The sequence below is a fragment of the Lissotriton helveticus genome, chromosome 4_1 (assembly GCF_964261635.1).
Source record: "Lissotriton helveticus chromosome 4_1, aLisHel1.1, whole genome shotgun sequence".
NCBI lineage: Eukaryota > Metazoa > Chordata > Amphibia > Caudata > Salamandridae > Lissotriton > Lissotriton helveticus.
This window is the reverse complement of record NC_136063.1, coordinates 1,528,085,071-1,528,102,412: the sequence shown is the minus strand read 5'-3', so window position 1 is coordinate 1,528,102,412 and position 17,342 is coordinate 1,528,085,071. Positions and strand designations below refer to the sequence as shown.

Genomic DNA, 17,342 nt, shown 5'->3' with positions numbered 1-17,342 from the left:
GGTGAAGCCGGCATGTGCCGCTAAGGTATATCCCCACCTGTTCATCGCGTGACAAGTGTTGCCCTGTAGATGCGTCTCCTGCAGGAGTACCACATCAGGAAGGTGCCTCTTTACAAATTGTAATACTATGGTTCTCTTAAGCTTGTCCCCCAGCCCGTTGACGTTCCAGCTCATAATCTTCAAACTCTTATCCCACTTCATAGCAATGCACGTTGCCTACCAAGACTTACTCCTCGTGATTCCCAACCACGTGCACATGTACATACCTATATTTCTGAAGCGACGCCCTGTGTGAAATGATACAAATCTCAATAACCACATTACAGTCCTTGTGTGACCTTACCAAATTTGTGTCCCCAACTGTCCCTCCTCTCCCCCAACTCACCCCCACTGCACCCCTCAGCCCCACCCCCCTCCCTGCTCCCCTGCTCCGTAGGCTTTGAACTACCCACATCCCCAATTAGCAGCGTGCCTTTCGCCCGCTACTCACCCCGGAAGAGGAAGAAACTACAACTCTAAGTAACCTGTCTTCCCTTCCTTGTGGCCCTGTTGTCAGGAGCGTGCACTGGCCCCGGCACATCCGGCCACCCCGCTACCCGAGCCCCCCCCCCACCCAAACATAACAGATAAACAATGCTCCAGCACATCCCGCGCTCAGCTAAAAGTAAGATAAGTCCGACACTAGTCTGTAACGCACCCCCGCAGTCCAAGTGGCAGCCCCTGCGGGGTCCTCCCGGGCCATCAATTATAAGGTACGATGGGGGGGAGGACAGTGATAGGGGGGGGAAGAAAGGAGGTAGGGAGGGTGAGGTGATTTCAGCAATAATAGTCAACATGTCGGCTCCCCTTCGTAGCCGGTAACATAGTTTTGACCCCCCCAGAGAAGATCAGCGGGCTAATCGCAGACCTCCCCAACAGCCACACTCAATACAGTACTTTACGGTTCATGCCGGCACAGTTCCGCAAAGTCTTCATTCTCCATGGCCAGCCGCACCCGTAGGGTGTCCCATCTGGGGCTCGCAGACCGTGATCTCCAGGAGCACTGACTCTGGCCGTCCAGTTCCGATCTCCCTGCAGCTGAACCCGGAGATCCGGACTGCGTGTCTCTCCATCTCTGAGCCCCAGCTCCCTCACCAGTGGTCGATGCCTCCCTGTCGAGCCAGTCCTGCACCTCCGATGGTGAAGTAAAGAATAGGGACCTGCCCCCCGTTATAACCTTGAGCCTGGCAGGAAAGAAGATCATGTACTTGAAGCCTCTTTCTCTCAGCGCCGCCTTTACACCCACAAAGGATCGCCTCTCACGCTGAACGTGAAGAGTGAAGTCTGGGAAAAAGCGGATTGTGACATTCTCATATTGCAGGTCCCCGGGCTGCCTGGCCGCCTGTAAAATGGCGTCTCTGTCTCTAAAGTTAAGGATTTTCGCGATGATTGTCCTAGGCGGTGCCCCTGGTTTCGGTTTTGGGATGGGCGCCCGGTGTGCTCGTTCTACAGTGAATATGTTGGACAGACGCTTGGGCTTGAGATGATGAAGGATCAGGTCCTCAACAAAGAGTTCCACGCTGGGCCCCTCTCTGTCCTCTGGGACCCCTACGAGGCGGATGTTGTTCTTGCGAACCCTTCCATCTTGATCCTCCAGCCGGAGGGCCATCTGACAGTGTTGGTGTACAAGTTCATTCACTCGTTGCTCCATCTTCTTGGTGGACGACTGCAGCTCCGCAATACCTGCCTCATTAGCCTTGGTTTTCTCCGACGTTTTATTTAGATCCGTACGCAGGAGATTGACTTCTATGGAGATCTTGTCCATTTTCGTTTCCAGGGTGGCCCCCAGCATTTGAATGGCTGCCATGATGCTGGTTAGCGACGGTTCCTTCAGGCTGGATGGTTCCCCCGTCGGCCCCTCCGTCTGTGGCGTGCCCTTTTGCACTGTGTATTTTTCGAGTTTGTTAGTCTGGGAGGCCGTACCCTGCTTGGGCCTCATTGTTGCGTGCTCTTGGATTTGCAGCCCGGTCAGCGGTGTGTCCAGTCCCGCCCGGGAGTCAAATCCTATGAGCGGATCAATGGTGCGGGTCCATTAACTGTCTGCAACCCAGGTCTCTCAAAAAAAAGGGGGGGGGGGAGCTCTCCGCTGGTACGTCGTGTGTTCTCGGGCCGTTCGCTACCCTTAGTCACTGGGCCCTCGACGGCCCACGGCTGCCGCCGCCCGATGGTGCCGCTTCCCTGGCACGCTTTCGCCCCCTCCTATGGACTATTTTAGTGCGGTGGCCCCGCCTGGTCCCCTCCGGCAGTCCTCACCTGGAGCCACGGGCACCCCCTCAGCCAGGCCATACCTTGTCGCATAGGTACTCGAGGTAGGCCCTCAGGAGACAGCAGTGTGATGATCTTGGTCGGCCAGGTGTCACCTCTCTGCGTACTGGCTGCTCAAGGTGTCCCTTCCGGTAGACTTTGGCCGCAAGTCGCCGTTTTAGGCCACAATTGCTCCTCCCGCTGGGCCCCCGCGCCCGGTCACAGCGGTGCAGGGACAGTCCCTTAGTTCCTCTCCGTTACTCCCAGAGGGAGTCAGGTCCCCAGGAAGGTGTCTCGCAGTGCCCCCTGGCCGCCCGGCTATCGCCGTCCACTTCTTGGCCACTCCAGGATCCCTCAGGCCTATGTGCTCACCGTCGGGCCCCCGTGTCCTATCCAAGATGCGGGGGCAGTTGTGTCTACTACAGTCGGTGCCGCGCCTTTGGAAGTTCGCCGATGTAGGCGTGCCGATTTTCATGCCCCGCCCCGACCAGGCCTCGAGGCCGGGGACTCGCCTATGTTGGAGGCCAACCACGGCGCACCCTCGCTCCAGGCCAGCCCCCAGGTGCCGGAATTCAGGGCCGCAGCTCGGCAACGGGACAACATAACAGGGCCGGGATTGGACCGCCGAGTGCAGCTTCGGGAGGTCTATGCAGCGCTGCAGCTAAGCTGCGGGATCAGTCGGATGTTATACAGATTTTTGAGGTTGGAGGACTCGGCGAAACGGAGCTCCCGGGTTAGGCAGCCGTCTTAGCCAGCGCCTAGCCCGTTATGTCAGATTTATGTCTGGTTCTTCCGGGTTGGGTTGAATTGGCAGATTACACCTGCGATGTATGGTGCAACAGAAACCCAGTAAATCGGCAACAGAATGTTCCTTGTGTAAGCCACTTTCATTGTTCAAAGTTGATAATAAACATTAGCAAAACTATTGCTTGTTGGCTATTTACATACATGCCTCTTTTGGTCCTTGCAGATCAGTCTGGTTTTATACTGACCAGTTCCACATAGAGTGTTGGTTCCCAAAACTCTACTCAGAAGCCAGCAGCCAGTGCAAATCTACCTCATGCCTCCTTAATCCACTACCAGACCCTCCTTGACCTTTTATCTCAATGTTGCAAGTTCCTGCTTTCTCCTTTTGTGACGGTGTTGCTGTCTTTTTCTTTCTTCGTCTTCCAATTCTTTTTTTTTTCTTTCTTTTGCACTACGTAAATATCTGGAGTGGAAAAAATAAGTGAGGGTCCCCTGGCTCAAATTAAGCATTGAAATTATATGAGGATACTCTTCTCCATTTACCATAATATTGATCCAGAAATCCCATTGGTGGTAGCAGCTCTTGATGCAGAGAAGGCCTTTTATTAATTTAAATGACCTTTCTTGTTTGAATTTTGCACGATCGGGAGCTACTTTCTTTCATTGGTCAGCCTCCTGTACACTGCCCCTGTAGCTAAGATACCTGTCACTAGAGAACTCGACAGAGACATTGCCTAGAGTAGAACAAGGCAGGGATTTCTGCAGTCTCCCCTACATTTTGCCCTGCCTTGCTATATCTGAGAATTACATTCCAACAGAGGGATCAAAATATTTGTGCTTAAGTACTTTAGGGCATATTTACAACAGAATGGCGAAGCATGGCATTAAGCAAAAATTGCTAACATCAAGCTACGCCATTTAAAAAAACGCTGGAATGCACCATATTCAAAAGAATGCGACGCAACCCTGCGTCTACCCTAGCGCTGTCGCTAAATCTAGCTGCCTAGCGCCAATGCAGGCTCCCTTGCACGATAGTGCTAGTGTGCCTGCGTTGCAAGCAATGATTGTGCCCCTTCCTGCACAAAAAAGTGTCAATGCCGATTTGCAAGTCCTATGTGTGCTGCATTGTGCAGCACACATAGAAGTTGCAAATTGTCATTTTGTTTTATAAATACAATTTCTCCTCGTTTCACCATGTTATGACAAGGTTTTCCCCTGGTCTTAATTTTGGCACTGCCTGAAATTTATGCTACCCTTTAAATGGGGGACTTATTTCCTGTATTGTCTGCCATTACTGTCCATGGTAACTAATCTGGGTTGTGGATTAACTGGAACAAATGGGCAGAGATGCCACTTTATTCCTGCAACCAAGCAGGTGCAACACAGATCTCCATTTCAATGGTCGCCTTCATTTATACAGTATTTAGAAATGATAATTTTAGGTGACACAGGCCCCCGTAGGAAAGGAATAATATAGTGGAGCTGACTGAATTCTGAATTGGAAGCAAGGATGAACAATTGGATATGGCGGTCCCTGTCTTTAACAGACCAAATTTCTCACATCAAAAGGGTAGCGTTAGCCAAGCTGCTTAATATCATTGGGAATCTTCCCATTATTGTTCCTAAGCTGATTTGTAAACACCTATGGTCTGCAATGATAGGTTTGATCTGAACAAGGCACACACATTGGGTGAGATAGGAGTGCTTGCTTGAGGTGTATAAAGCGATGGGTTCCTGACTTAGAAGGACATTATCTCATTGCATAGCCTCAATATGCATACTACTGATGGGATTCGGGTATAGATCTCCCACAATTTGGTGTTGGAATGGAAATAACTAATCCCTTACTGTTAGATATACTACTACTTAGGGCCTATATGGCCCCATGCAATTAGATACAACCTATGGACATGACATTGGTAATGTGGTGTCAATTATGGAACACAAGGAGGAAACCCCCTTGTTGTCTTCACTCTTCCCACTCTAAAAAGTACAGGAACTCAAGATGACGTCTTAAAGTAAGCTCACTAGAGAATTTAAAGCACTTGGGATATAAAATCTTGGCAATTTATTAAATATTGGGAAGTTCCTGACTTTGGATTAGTTAAGGAACAATATCACCATTAACTATCTTTTAATATTTTTCTCACGTATTTCATTTAATGAAATATTCAATATCTTCCATAAGTTTCCAAATTGGTGCACCATTTTATGTTTTCTGAACAAATACATTATTTTTGCTGTCTTGGCCCATCATGTTTGGGGATCTGCTAATCTGTGTCAGAACAACAGTGGTCCCAGGCTTGCTTACAGAACAAAAATGTGTCCTTGAATTATAAGTGAAAATTACTGCATTTTAAATCTGTGCACCAAGTTTAAGTGACTCTGTTTGGTATGCACCAGAAGGATTTCGCCAACCCCAGAATACGTCCTAGGTAAAGTGGTTGGGATAGGTTTTCTGCCCCTACTGTGGTGATGCCTTGCAATAAAAGAAATACTGGCAAGATATTTAAAACTGCCCATTTCAGATAATTAATACCATTTACACAAGGCATCTGAAATATGACTTTTAGGGTTGTTTAACGTATAGCCTTCCAACAGAAAACAATTTTTTCTGTGCTACACAGGAAATATTGCCGAGATAGACAGCTAGGAGTTACCTTTGAAGTTCGGTCCCTTAATACTCAAGACAGGCTTTTGGATATAGTCTATTTGATTAACATTACTGTATGCTGATTGTACAGGTGTCTGAGCCCAAAATATTTGGTCACGCTTTTTCTGCAGATCTTTTAAAGACCCATTCGAAATATATGATGATCTGATCAGCCCCACTGACATGGAGGGCCATTCCGCTTTTTAACATCCCTACCGTACACAGATTTGATATCCTTGCAGGCACCGATTGATGTTTGCCTGTCGTTATTGCTCCTGGTGATTTTAGTAACTAAGGGTTACTTGGCCCCATGATAGGAGCAGTAGTTGGGCAGAAGGAGGAGGGTGGTTATTCAATCTTAAGCTGGAACTCATAGCGAAAGTAGATAACTCAGACTGGCAAACTTTTATCAATAGGTACGATAGCATTGCTTTACAAGAGACCTGGGCTTCTATTCCCATTGTTCTTGACGGCTATGCATGTTACTCCTGTGAAGCTTTACCTTTTCTTCGGGGGTTGGCTTTAGGAGGTCTTGCAATTTGGGTCCGTGTTAATTTATGTGTAGATGTAAACCCTTCTGAATCAGGGTCCACAGCTTTCCAAGTCATTAAGGTCCAGGAGACATTCTCCTGTGTTTATTTTTACATAATTCGTTATTATAACAATGATTTTATTCATTCTTATTGTACACTTTTGCACAGTTTTTTAACTTCTTCCCTAGTCTAAAAATTCTCACGGATAGGATTGCGGCCCAACCACGGTATATTTCGTCTGGGGATTTTAATACTAAAATAGTCACAGCCCATCGGAACTGCAGCTGAACAACGCATTCCTGGCCACCAACTACTACTGTGGCTTTCTGGGGACCACACTCACCATACCATCAGGCAGTAGGCTTTCTTTAATTTCATTGTATACATGTGATATTGTATAACACAAAATAGTGAAAAGCGGAAAGGCAGTGGAAAGCGGTTTAGGGTCAGCGTTAGAAGAAGACTTACATTCAGAGTAATTCTAGGCTGGGTTCTGGGAGTGTCTAATTACTGCACTGCGGTGTAGAATTTTTTAACTGGTGCATCTTCAGCGCTTTCCTAAATTGAAGGGTAGAGAAGATCCTGAAGAATAGATCTTAGGTGTCTTGATGGTAGACTTTTGCCAAGTTTTTGTTTCTTTCTAGTATTTTATTTAAAGTCTGGTGATACACTGGGTACAGGTGTTGCAAGAGCCACCAGAGATGGTGAGCTCATCTGCTAGATTGGCATGGGCGTTGGTCGCAATGGCTTGTAAATGATACAGCTGGCTTTGAAGGTGATGAGGTTAATTAATGGAGGCCAGCAGCGTTCCATCAGGCTGGGGGTGATCAGGTTCTTTAGGTCCTTGAGGAGATATTTGAAGGTTGTGAGGGTGGATTCTGGGAAGCCACAGAGCAGGGCACTTCCACCATCCAGAGTGTGAACAGAAGTTCCGAAGTAGCTTTAAGGGAGGAACAGGTTTAATTTATTTAGTAGACAACCAATTAGAATTTAGTAGAGTACAAGAATGTCTTGTTTTTTTCTTGGTAATGTGCTCCTTGAGGATGAGGTTGGTGTTAAAAGGCAAACAGAGTGATTTGGCGTTGACTGAAAGTTGGCCTTTGAACCTGTTTAGATCAGTGAGAGAGGGTTGAACTATTTGTTGCGTAATTGGCAAATAAGAGAAATTTAGTTATGATCAAGTCAGTTTCAGTGAGGTCCTCTACATCCAAGTAGGTATGAGCTGCAGTCAGTGTTAGACATTGGATGTCTACAGTAGTGTAGACTTCCATGTACAGTTGCATGTAGTTAGTGTATTGATTTTGATGCCATTATTGGTAAGCATAGTCCCATGGGCACAATGTAAGGGTTGAAGATGGCAACGGACAAGATGGACCCATGGGGAACTGTGGAGGTATTGGGGAGATTCTGGGATTTACAGAAATCCATGTGAACAAACTGGTGTAGATTTAAAAAGATGGAGAATTAATTTTGAGACACAGCTGAAAATGTATGACTGTTTTCTGGCCCTGGTACAGTGATAGAGACCCTATGAATGGAGATATTTTAATTTCTCTATATTGTTCTATGCATACATAAAAGTGTTTTGGCCCTTGGACAAATGAATGCCTTACTCTTCCTTTCTTTTCCTTCTTAGATATTGTGGTTATTTTTGTTTCAACCATGGGATCTGTCACACTAAAATCACTGCAATATTTTATTTGTTATGTTGAGAAAAACTGTACGTTGTACTGCTTACTCATTTTTCAATATATACCTATTTGTTTCAAAAGTACTACTGTGCTTTGCCAGAACAGGATTGAAAAACAAACAGATTGTTATTCTGGCATCACTAAAAATGAGTGTCTGCTTCAAATAAGCAGCATCAGGTATTTCTAAACATTTGGCTATAGGGTAGACACACTAATAACGCTATTCAAAAGGCTACTGGATTTATTTGTTGTATGTGATTTTGCCCAGACACTAATCAATGATAATGATACATGGATACAAACACATTAGTAGCATAGAAATTGTCAATTTACAGATACTAAACGTTCAATTCAAAATATTAGCAGTAAACATAAAATGCATTTAACAAGTTGGGATGCCAAAAAAAGGCTTTCTTCGTAAAACAGGTAAATAATACTATGCCCTTAGCTACATCGGCAGTTTGCTCCCAATTTAACACAAAACAGTACACAATGCACTTGGAAGAAAAAAAATCCAAGATTTGTAACAGGTCTAAGGTAGATCCGCCTCCAAAATTTGCTCAGAATAACTAGCCAACCGTGTCAACAACTCAACAAGGACAAGTCTCTTCCATGATTATATCATATAGTCCAGAGATCTTAAGTTGCCAGAGTAGGGTGTGATGTGCTTTGCAAGCCTTGGCATTTCAGCTGCTGTGACTTTACATTCTGCTGTGTGTTTTACTTCTCTCTGCATGCATACAGGATTATAACGGCTAGAAAACAAAATGATGTGAGGTAACACAAAGACTGGCACACCTCTCACAATTAATGATTGCCGGTTTGATATACTTAGGCCCAATTCATAATGCCTTTTCTATCAGTAAATGGGTCCGTTTCCATGTGAATTACACCTGAATTACCATACTTTAGTCACAAAATGTATTTTACGAGTAGCTGTGTCTTACGCCAAGCTTCTGTGTGACTTACTAATGCACTTCCTGGACATGCTTATTTTTGGAAGAAATCCCCTATTTTACCCCTGTTAGAAAGCATGTCTTGCACCTGTAAATTTATGAACAATGTACCCCTAATACTGAAGTAAGACACAATTGCACACTGATAACGCTTTACAAATCAAACCTTCATAGTCCGATAAAATTCACTTCTCAGTTGGAAATAAGACAAAGCTACTCATAGAAAATGTTCTGTGAATATCTGAGATATTTATTCAATGTGCTAAATAGGGACACCAAATGTAGTAAAGGAAAGGTAAAAATTAAAGCAAACCGGTATAAATTTTATTTAGCGGTGCAAACAAGTGTGTAATTATTTTTTGAGGCAGGAGTTCCATTTAGCTTCTAAACGCGAAGATTACTTACCAGTAGCCACATTGCTGCTGGTCCATAGAGCTCTCTTCTAATGCCAACTTGGGGATATGGTGCCACATGTGACCATCAGCAAGTGTTTTTAATTCAACTTTACAGAAGGAAGGCCAAGGAATCAGATGATTGCTCCAATCATGAAGGTCCGGCTAGCCAATTCTGCCCTTCACCCGCCATGCTAGGCCCACCTTCAGTAACAGATAATTACAAGGTGGCAGGCAGTAAGCAGGTCTCCAAAGTTAAAAAAGGAATGCAAGGGTAAAGATAGATAGAAGGAGAATCCTCTGGGCTATGGTTACTGACCAAAATCAAAAACAGTTTGTTCAAGAGAGGCAACTGTTGTATAAACGGGACCCATGAACTATCCATATAATTGAACTCAACATCTTCGAAATATGCACAGTATCAAGAGGAGCAATTACTGCTGTTATACCCATTGATGGAACTAAAACCAACTATATATGAAAGAAGTCATTGCATTTCATAACTTTGAGATGGAAGAACTGATTCAATTAGCTATAGCAAAGATGAAATTTTCTCGATGTAGTCTTTTTTTTCTTGGGTAACAAACCTCTTGCAGCACTTCTCACCCACGTTCTAATATCCAGATTGTGAAGGGTTTCTGAATTCGAACAAGAATGAAGTGGAAAATGAAAGGTTACTGGAAATAAAAGAGCAATAATCCCATTCAAAAACATGAAAAAATGAAGTACTGTATTCAAAGTTCGGCCCTTCCAACAAAGTCAAACCCATATTCTGATCCCACTATGGCTTTCAGCTGTTTTACAGAACCACATATATGTTTGTAAACAGAGCACACCCATGCCTCACATGAATCATTTGCTGCCCACCCAGGAATTATAATGTCAGAACGTACCTAGTTACTCAGCTGAGGACCTAGAGAGAAATCAGATTCAAGGAACAGAGCGTCAGCTCCCCTCACTTAAGGGCAGGGGCATCCAGCATACGTTTTGTTTAAAATGCCCAAATTAATGCCACATTGTCAGGATAAACAGCTACTCCAAAAGGGTACAAGTTACTTATATACATTTATCTTACATGGACATTCCAAACATTTGGCAGGGAAACACTCCTTCAGTACCTACTTTGAACACCGTGCCTCTAGGGCATGGTGTCTTACAATTCTGTGTGTTGCACAGAAACTGCAAAGACTTTCAAGCTGAAAAACATTGCATAAAGAAGAATAAGCCCCAAGCACAGATAAAAAAAATGGCAGATCTACGGGGATAAAAGATTGAGGAATTAACACTAGAGGTGGGAAATCAATTCTGGGACCATTCAACTGTTGCATTCCTTACGTTCTTACACTTATAAGAACGTGTTCAGATAACAGAGTGCTCTAGGCATACCACACAGAGTTTCTTATTTTCACTGTCTTAACTTTGAAAACAAAACAGTGGATGTCACAGACACCAGGAAGCTTCATATTCCCAGGGTTTATAATTTGTATAGAGAACAAAGTCAGACAACAATGCTATGACCTTGAGGCTAACAGACAAATAAGTCAAATTAAGTGTACATTTTATATGACAGTCATAATTTTATATACATCATTTTGGAAATATACTGATGGGATCAGCATAGCCCATACGATAGCTTAACCGATATTAACTGTGAAAGTTACCAACTTTAAACCGTTTAGTTAGCTCCCATCCCACCCAAAAAAAACTGGTTAACAAAGTTAAGTTAGAGCAAGAATAATCATCTGATTTTCTCTTTTTTGAGACAAAAAAACACTATGGTAGAAACATAGGTTATTAGAAACAAACATGTAACAGAAGGATTTTGAAGTTCAGCAACTTACAAAAAGTCACACCTCGCTTGAAGCAAACAGGCGAACACTGAAAGGAGTGTGGCTGGTCCACGCCTAAATGTGGTGTCGACAAGCTTTCAAATTGCTTTCTTTTTATCCAGCACATTTAGTGTCTAGCAAGCTATAGGAGGAATGAGCACGGCAAACAGGATGGTTAGGAATATCCTGCAATCTAACTTTTCAGCTAAAAAAACCCATCTCCATCTGGAAGGTGTAAAAGGCACGAGAAAATGACTCTTCGGTCGAAAGATGTAGGAGGGGTGGGGAAACTCAAACAGGCAAGTTGTCAGTCCTGTGAGTAGGGAAAGAGATGCTACTCCTGCGGTAATCCAGATAAATGGGTTTAGTGTCAGAATTAAATTGCCCTAAAGGGGTTACCGCGCAGTCCCTTTTCTAGAGAAAAGAGTCTGCATGTAAATGCAAATGAATGAAGCCTCCATATATCCCATCATGGAGCTGTGCAGATCTTTCCCTCACCCGAAGTCCAAGCTAGTCTGAGCTGGAAGCCTAACTGTCATGCCACAACGTAAGGGCGAGCTGATAAACATTTTTACAGAATGTACAAAAAGCAATGATTGTGCGGTTTCATTCGGGGGCACTACAGTATGTCGCACGGTTCTCCCAGGCCAGCTGCCCCTTCAGATTGGCGTTTCCTTTCGGTCTTTGTTTGGCGAGGGCCTGACTGGTTCTTTGGCACCCTTTTGCGGCTCCTTCGCGGCCCTCGTGTCGGGGACAGAGTCTCTTTGCTGCAGGGCCAGGACGCCGCGCTTGGCGGGCTCTTCATCTTCCTGCAGCTGCTCGGCCTTCGCGCGCTGCCTCTGTAACAGCCGGAGCTGGACTCGCAGCTCGATGATCGCCTCGCGCTCCTCGTGCACTGCTTGGTTCAGGTGGTTGTTCTTGATCTTTGACAAGTGGGAGAAGGAAGAATGTCACTAATTCATTCAAAGTAACCCCCGACATCCCCATCGATTCTATTCCGTTGCGTTTGCTTATCAAACAAGTGGAGTCAGAGAGCAAATACTCACCAGCAATCCCCTTACCCAACAAATGACATGCTTAAATAACGCTTTTGCAGAGAGCAAATAACAAAGGGGTGTACGGTACTCAATATTTTAACCACTCTTCACACTAGCAACACTCTAGATTTAAGAGAAGAAATACAAAAATAAATCCAATTATGGCTCTGTGTAATGCCGCTCACATTAATTTGTGTATTTTTTCCACCATGTCTTTAAATAAATTATGTGCAAAGAAATGTAAAAAATTTATTTTAAATTTAAAAAAAGCAGAAATTTCGTCATGCAAGAGCTGCACTGCTCTTTTTACAGAGGGCTAGCGACATGTACACTTTATGTTCTATTACAAGTTTTTTAAAAGTAGCAGTAAGACTGAGAAATACAAGGAATTAGCCAACTTTTGTACAGAATATTTACTTCCTCTATGAATTGTACCCTCTACTCCTTGTGGTTTTAATTTGTCATAAGTTCAGATATGGAATTTAATGAATTTTTATTGTATAAATGTATTTTTATGATGGTTTTTAATCGTCGAAATAAAGATTTACTGAACTGACTGAAATAAAAGTAGAAAAAACCCACAAGAGCGCTGGGAAAGACTGCTGCTTCCCAAACATCTCAACGATGTAAAACGCCTACGGGGGTCGTTGATGTGCTGCTCAACAAAGGCAGGTGATAATGTTGTTTCACACGAAAGTTCCTGGTTCTGTAATCCATAGCGCGCATAGTAAGGTAGAGCTAAGAGTCCTAATCTATACCCCTTTAATATTCTGAAAACATTTTAGAGTTATGGCTATCAAATTTCATTTTTTTTGCGTGCAGGCACTACAAAAAGGATTATTAAAAGAACTAATGTTTATAAAGATGTCAAGAGCAGCATTACACCATAAATAATAAGTAAGGATAATGTTACCTACCTCTTAAGCATCCATTTGCAGCATGTAATGCTGTAGATTCACATGCCATGCATATCCCTGCCATCTTGTATTGGCTCAGACATTTGCAAGTTATTTTTCTTTAAAGAAGTCTTTTGAGTCACAAGGTATAGTGACGCCTCCCCTAGCTGGTAACCAACAAGGGTATCGACTCCACAGTAGATTGTTTTTGGCACAGCGGGTGAGAGTAGAATGGGGTAGTGAGTGAACTATATACGATACAAGTGTATTACAAGGATAAGATAATGAGTGAAAAAGAGTGAAGAGATCTGTAATCAAAGCCACATGTGTGAAGGAAGGAGGGTGGGCGCATCTGAATCTACTGTACTACAAGCTACAAACTGATGCTTATAGGGTAATTAACATGCTCCATTCATAGCATGTGTTGCAGCAGATACAAATGCTCTGTGTAGACTGTAAAGCAGTACTGTCCTATAAGCGGTGGCTAGCTTGTGGATGATGCTAAGACTATTTGACCAACCATAGTTGTTGTCTAGCTAGGACATCCACACAATAGTGTTTAGTGTTTAGTAAACGTCTGTGAGGTTGACCATGTGGCTGCCCACATATGATGGCAGGGGAAATGTTCTGCAAGAAGGCCACGGATATAGGATTTGCACAGGTAGAGTTTACCCTAGGTGTACTTGGGAGGGCACTTTTGGCTTTGTGATAAGTCTGCAAACATTAAATTATCTATCTAGGTCCAACCTGCCCCCCCTGCCGCCCTGTCTGGCTCTTAACCAAAAGACCTGCCTCCTAGGGGGGCGTGGCTAGCAGCCAAAGCGAATGGTCGCTAGTTGAAGCGGCTCCCGGCCCTCGCCCGACTATCCGCCACACAGATCCGTTTCCTGACCGGGGACCCCTCTATGGTTGGGAGGTCCCCGCTATGAAGTCCTTGTGCACACCTAGCTGTGGTGCTGGCCCGGTTGGGGACGCCGAGAGAGAGACTGTGCCTGCTGCAGCGCGGTCCCCGCCGCGCACAAGATGGCGGCTTCACCGAAGCTCCGGCCTGAACGCTGCATGTTCCTCACCGCCTGAGAAGAGGCCGTGCGAGTGACTGTGCCCTTTGCCTTGCTGCCTTAGACCGGACCTCCACGGACGACTTCCGCGAGTACCGGTGACCCGCTACGTCATCTGGAGACCTGCTTGCGACCTGCGGAAGGGGCTGTGGCCTGCTGCCTGCCCGCCGGTGCGCTAATCACGCGACGCCCCGGCTTTTGGGCCTAGCGTTCCCGGGACCTCACACCTGCTTCTCCGGCCCTGATGCGGATGGCGATTCCTCCGCTGTACGCCCCGGTGGCCGCTTCATACCCTGAGGAGTAAAGACCGCCTTAGCGACTGGACACTGGCTGCCTGGTTCGGGGCCCTACAGCCTCCGCTCCTACTGCGCCTCATTGCGGCCGTGGAGCGGGACATAACAGAGACCTGAATTCCCCACTGGGCCTCCGAGAAACCATGCTACGACAAGGTGGGGGGCTATTGATGGCTGCTCCTGGCCCCTGAAGCGGCATTTGTGTGACTTTGGAGGCTGGGTGTCCCGGCGATCCTGGGGCACGATCCTTCCGCCCGGGGCCCTGTTTCCGGCCTTCTCCTCCCAGGCGCCCCGGGGACCCTCCACCGCGCCGGGTGGGGAGGGGACTGTCCTCCGGTCTCTTTCCTGTGGGACCATCTCGGCGCCGCTCCGCATCTCGTGGTGACCCCCGGAGGGGCTCTGCTGTGGGAGGCCGCCCCCGCGGCCCTGGTTTGACTCGTGGCCCTCGGTGCCCTCGGGTGGTTACCGGCTCCTCAGCTTAGTGCTGTTGTGTAGACACTGGGATTGCCTGCGCTATATTGGCTGGCAACACAGGTGAGGGGAGGTCACTGTCACTGCTGGGGCTGACCCCTGTGCATCTCACTGTCACACACTGTGCCTATTGCTCCTGTGGCCCCGTATTTAATTCCTGATGGCGTCGAACAAAGGTTCCAAGCCCTTGAACCAGAGACAGATCAACAAGAACTCTTGGGGGCGCTAAAGGAGATAATAAGGACGCAGCTTCATCCGAGGACCCCAAACTTGTGTCCCCTACGCCAGGAGCAAAAACTCTCAATCTTGAAGACGTTATGCAGGCAATTGCCGGGGTCCGATCTTCCCTGGAGACTCGAATTGACTCTGTTAACATAGAGGTGACCCTCTTGCGAGCTGACTTGGGTAAAATAGACACCAAGGTCAAAGATGTGGAAGTTAAAACTGCGGCCCTCATCGACGACACCTCTACTCTCCAACAGCAGGTCGCCCAGCTTCAGAAGCAGCAGAAACAGATGAGCGAACTCCTGGACGACTATGAAGGGCGGGTGAGACGGAATAACATCTGCATTTTAGGTGTTTTCCGGAACGAATGGAGGAACCGGCGGACGACTTATTTGTGGAAAATCTCATTACGAAGCACCTTCAGCCGAAACACCTCTCGAGTTACTTCTTCATCGAACGGGCACACAGAGTTCCGGGGGGGGAGGCCGAGGCTGGGGGCCCCTCCCCGCCCCATCATCGCAAGGGTCTTCAACTTCCGTGACCGGGACACCATCCTCCAAGCGGCCCGGACTGGGCCGCCTCTACTCCTGGAAAACACCCGCATCACTATGTTCCCGGACTTCACAGTGAAGGTACAGGCGAGGAGACGCAGCTTTCTAGAGGTTAAGAAGGCCCTACGTGGTAAGGACATTAAGTACTCCATGCTTTTTCCTGCAAAGTTACGTGTAGAAATGGATGGCAAGGCCTGGTTCTTTCTGTCGCCTGAAGAGGTGTGGGACTGGCTGGAGGGTTGGCGCCGAGTCGGGGGGTCTCCAAGAGATCGTAATGTGCCAGATGACCACCCACGGGAAGACCTTCTGCCTGGGAGTCAAGAACTGTTCACTGGAACTAATGACAAAAATTAATGCTGTTTTTCTGCCACGTGGGGGTCAACAGGCTGCAGACTTTAGTCGATTCTTTGATGTTCCTCTTTCTTGCTGGCTACTTTTGTTGTGGGTGGCGGGCATCTGCTCTATATAGTTTATCCTGCTCTTTAGAGGCGCTTCCTCCGGCCCCCTGATCGGGCTGTACTAGCTGACTGAGGATTACCTTTTCTACTATGTGGATGTTGCACTTTGACTTGTTTTTTGGACACATACCTGTACACTGGTTGTTACACCATTAGATTCGGGCGGGCGGCTTTTAACGGCTCACCAGGTACCCCAGACATGGTTGGGAGGGCGACAGGCACTCTGCCTAGTTGGGGTGTGGATGGTTTTGAATCCGCGGGCAGGGAAGCGGGGGGGTGGCTTGGGGGGTGGGGGGATTTGGGCTTGTTTTGTTGCTGTTTTATCTTTTCTTTGTATCTTCCGCAGAGTCCTCTCTTGTCACAGTTATCTATTCATTCAGGGTCCTCTGATGGCGGGCGGGTCATTGGGGGCGGTGTCTGGTCTTCGAGCGGTTCCCAAACCTCCCGGTCCTGTGCCCCGCTTTGTCAAGACGTTCCAGAAGCCCGGGCAGCCCTTCTCCCACATCTCCTCTCAAATATTCCGCTAGTCCTATTTCTATGGCGCAGTCCCTCTCTAGGACTCTTACGGTCCTGTCATGGAACGTTAATGGGTTGGGGCACAAAATCAAGAGAAGCATAGTCCTCCAGTTTCTGCGACACCACTCCCCAGACATCGACCTGTTGCAGGAGACACATTTAGTCGGTAACACATGTCAAGCTCTACAGAGGGGGGGCTATAAACTGCTGGTCCATGCGGGGTTCACCTCTGGGTCCCGCGGCACGGGGATTCTGGTTAGGAAGAGTCTTGCCCTCACTCACTCGAAGACCTGGGCTGACCCTTTGGGCTGTTTTGCTCTGGTCGAGGCTGCATGGGAAGGGCATCCGCTGAACATACTCTCGGCTTACCTGCCACCGACGTTAGTCCGGGACTCCCTTAGGGAGCTGGGCGTCCTCCTGTTGGGCCTCCCTTTGGGCACGCTCCTGATCGGAGGGAATTTTAATACTACCATGTGCGATGACCTGGACCGCAGACCCAAGCGCAGTTCCCACCGGTGGAGTTCGGACTTGTCCGATTTTACGCATGCCGTAGGACTCGAAGATATCTGGCGCCACCACCATCCAGATGCGCCTTATTTCACGCACTACTCAAACGCACATCATAGTATGTCTCGCATTGATAATTTATTCTGTCCCATCGTGGATATCGGCTGCTTTGTTCGCCCAAGAGCGCTCCCGCGGGGGATATCTGACCACTCACCTCTCTGTGTGGATCTAACCTACCATCGCCAA

General features: G+C 46.8%; 1 protein-coding gene across 2 annotated transcripts in view; it reads right to left on the bottom strand.

Annotated features, from left to right (window-relative positions):
- Positions 1-8,130: 8,130 nt before the first annotated feature.
- Positions 8,131-17,342, bottom strand: part of RALBP1 (ralA binding protein 1) — a 276,554-nt gene continuing 267,342 nt past the window's right edge. For both annotated transcript variants that reach the window (XM_078688137.1, XM_078688138.1), the window contains exon 10: positions 8,131-12,007. In XM_078688137.1, the coding sequence (XP_078544263.1) occupies positions 11,744-12,007 (264 nt within the window). In that variant the 3' untranslated portion in view covers positions 8,131-11,743. The remainder of the gene's footprint in view (positions 12,008-17,342) is intronic.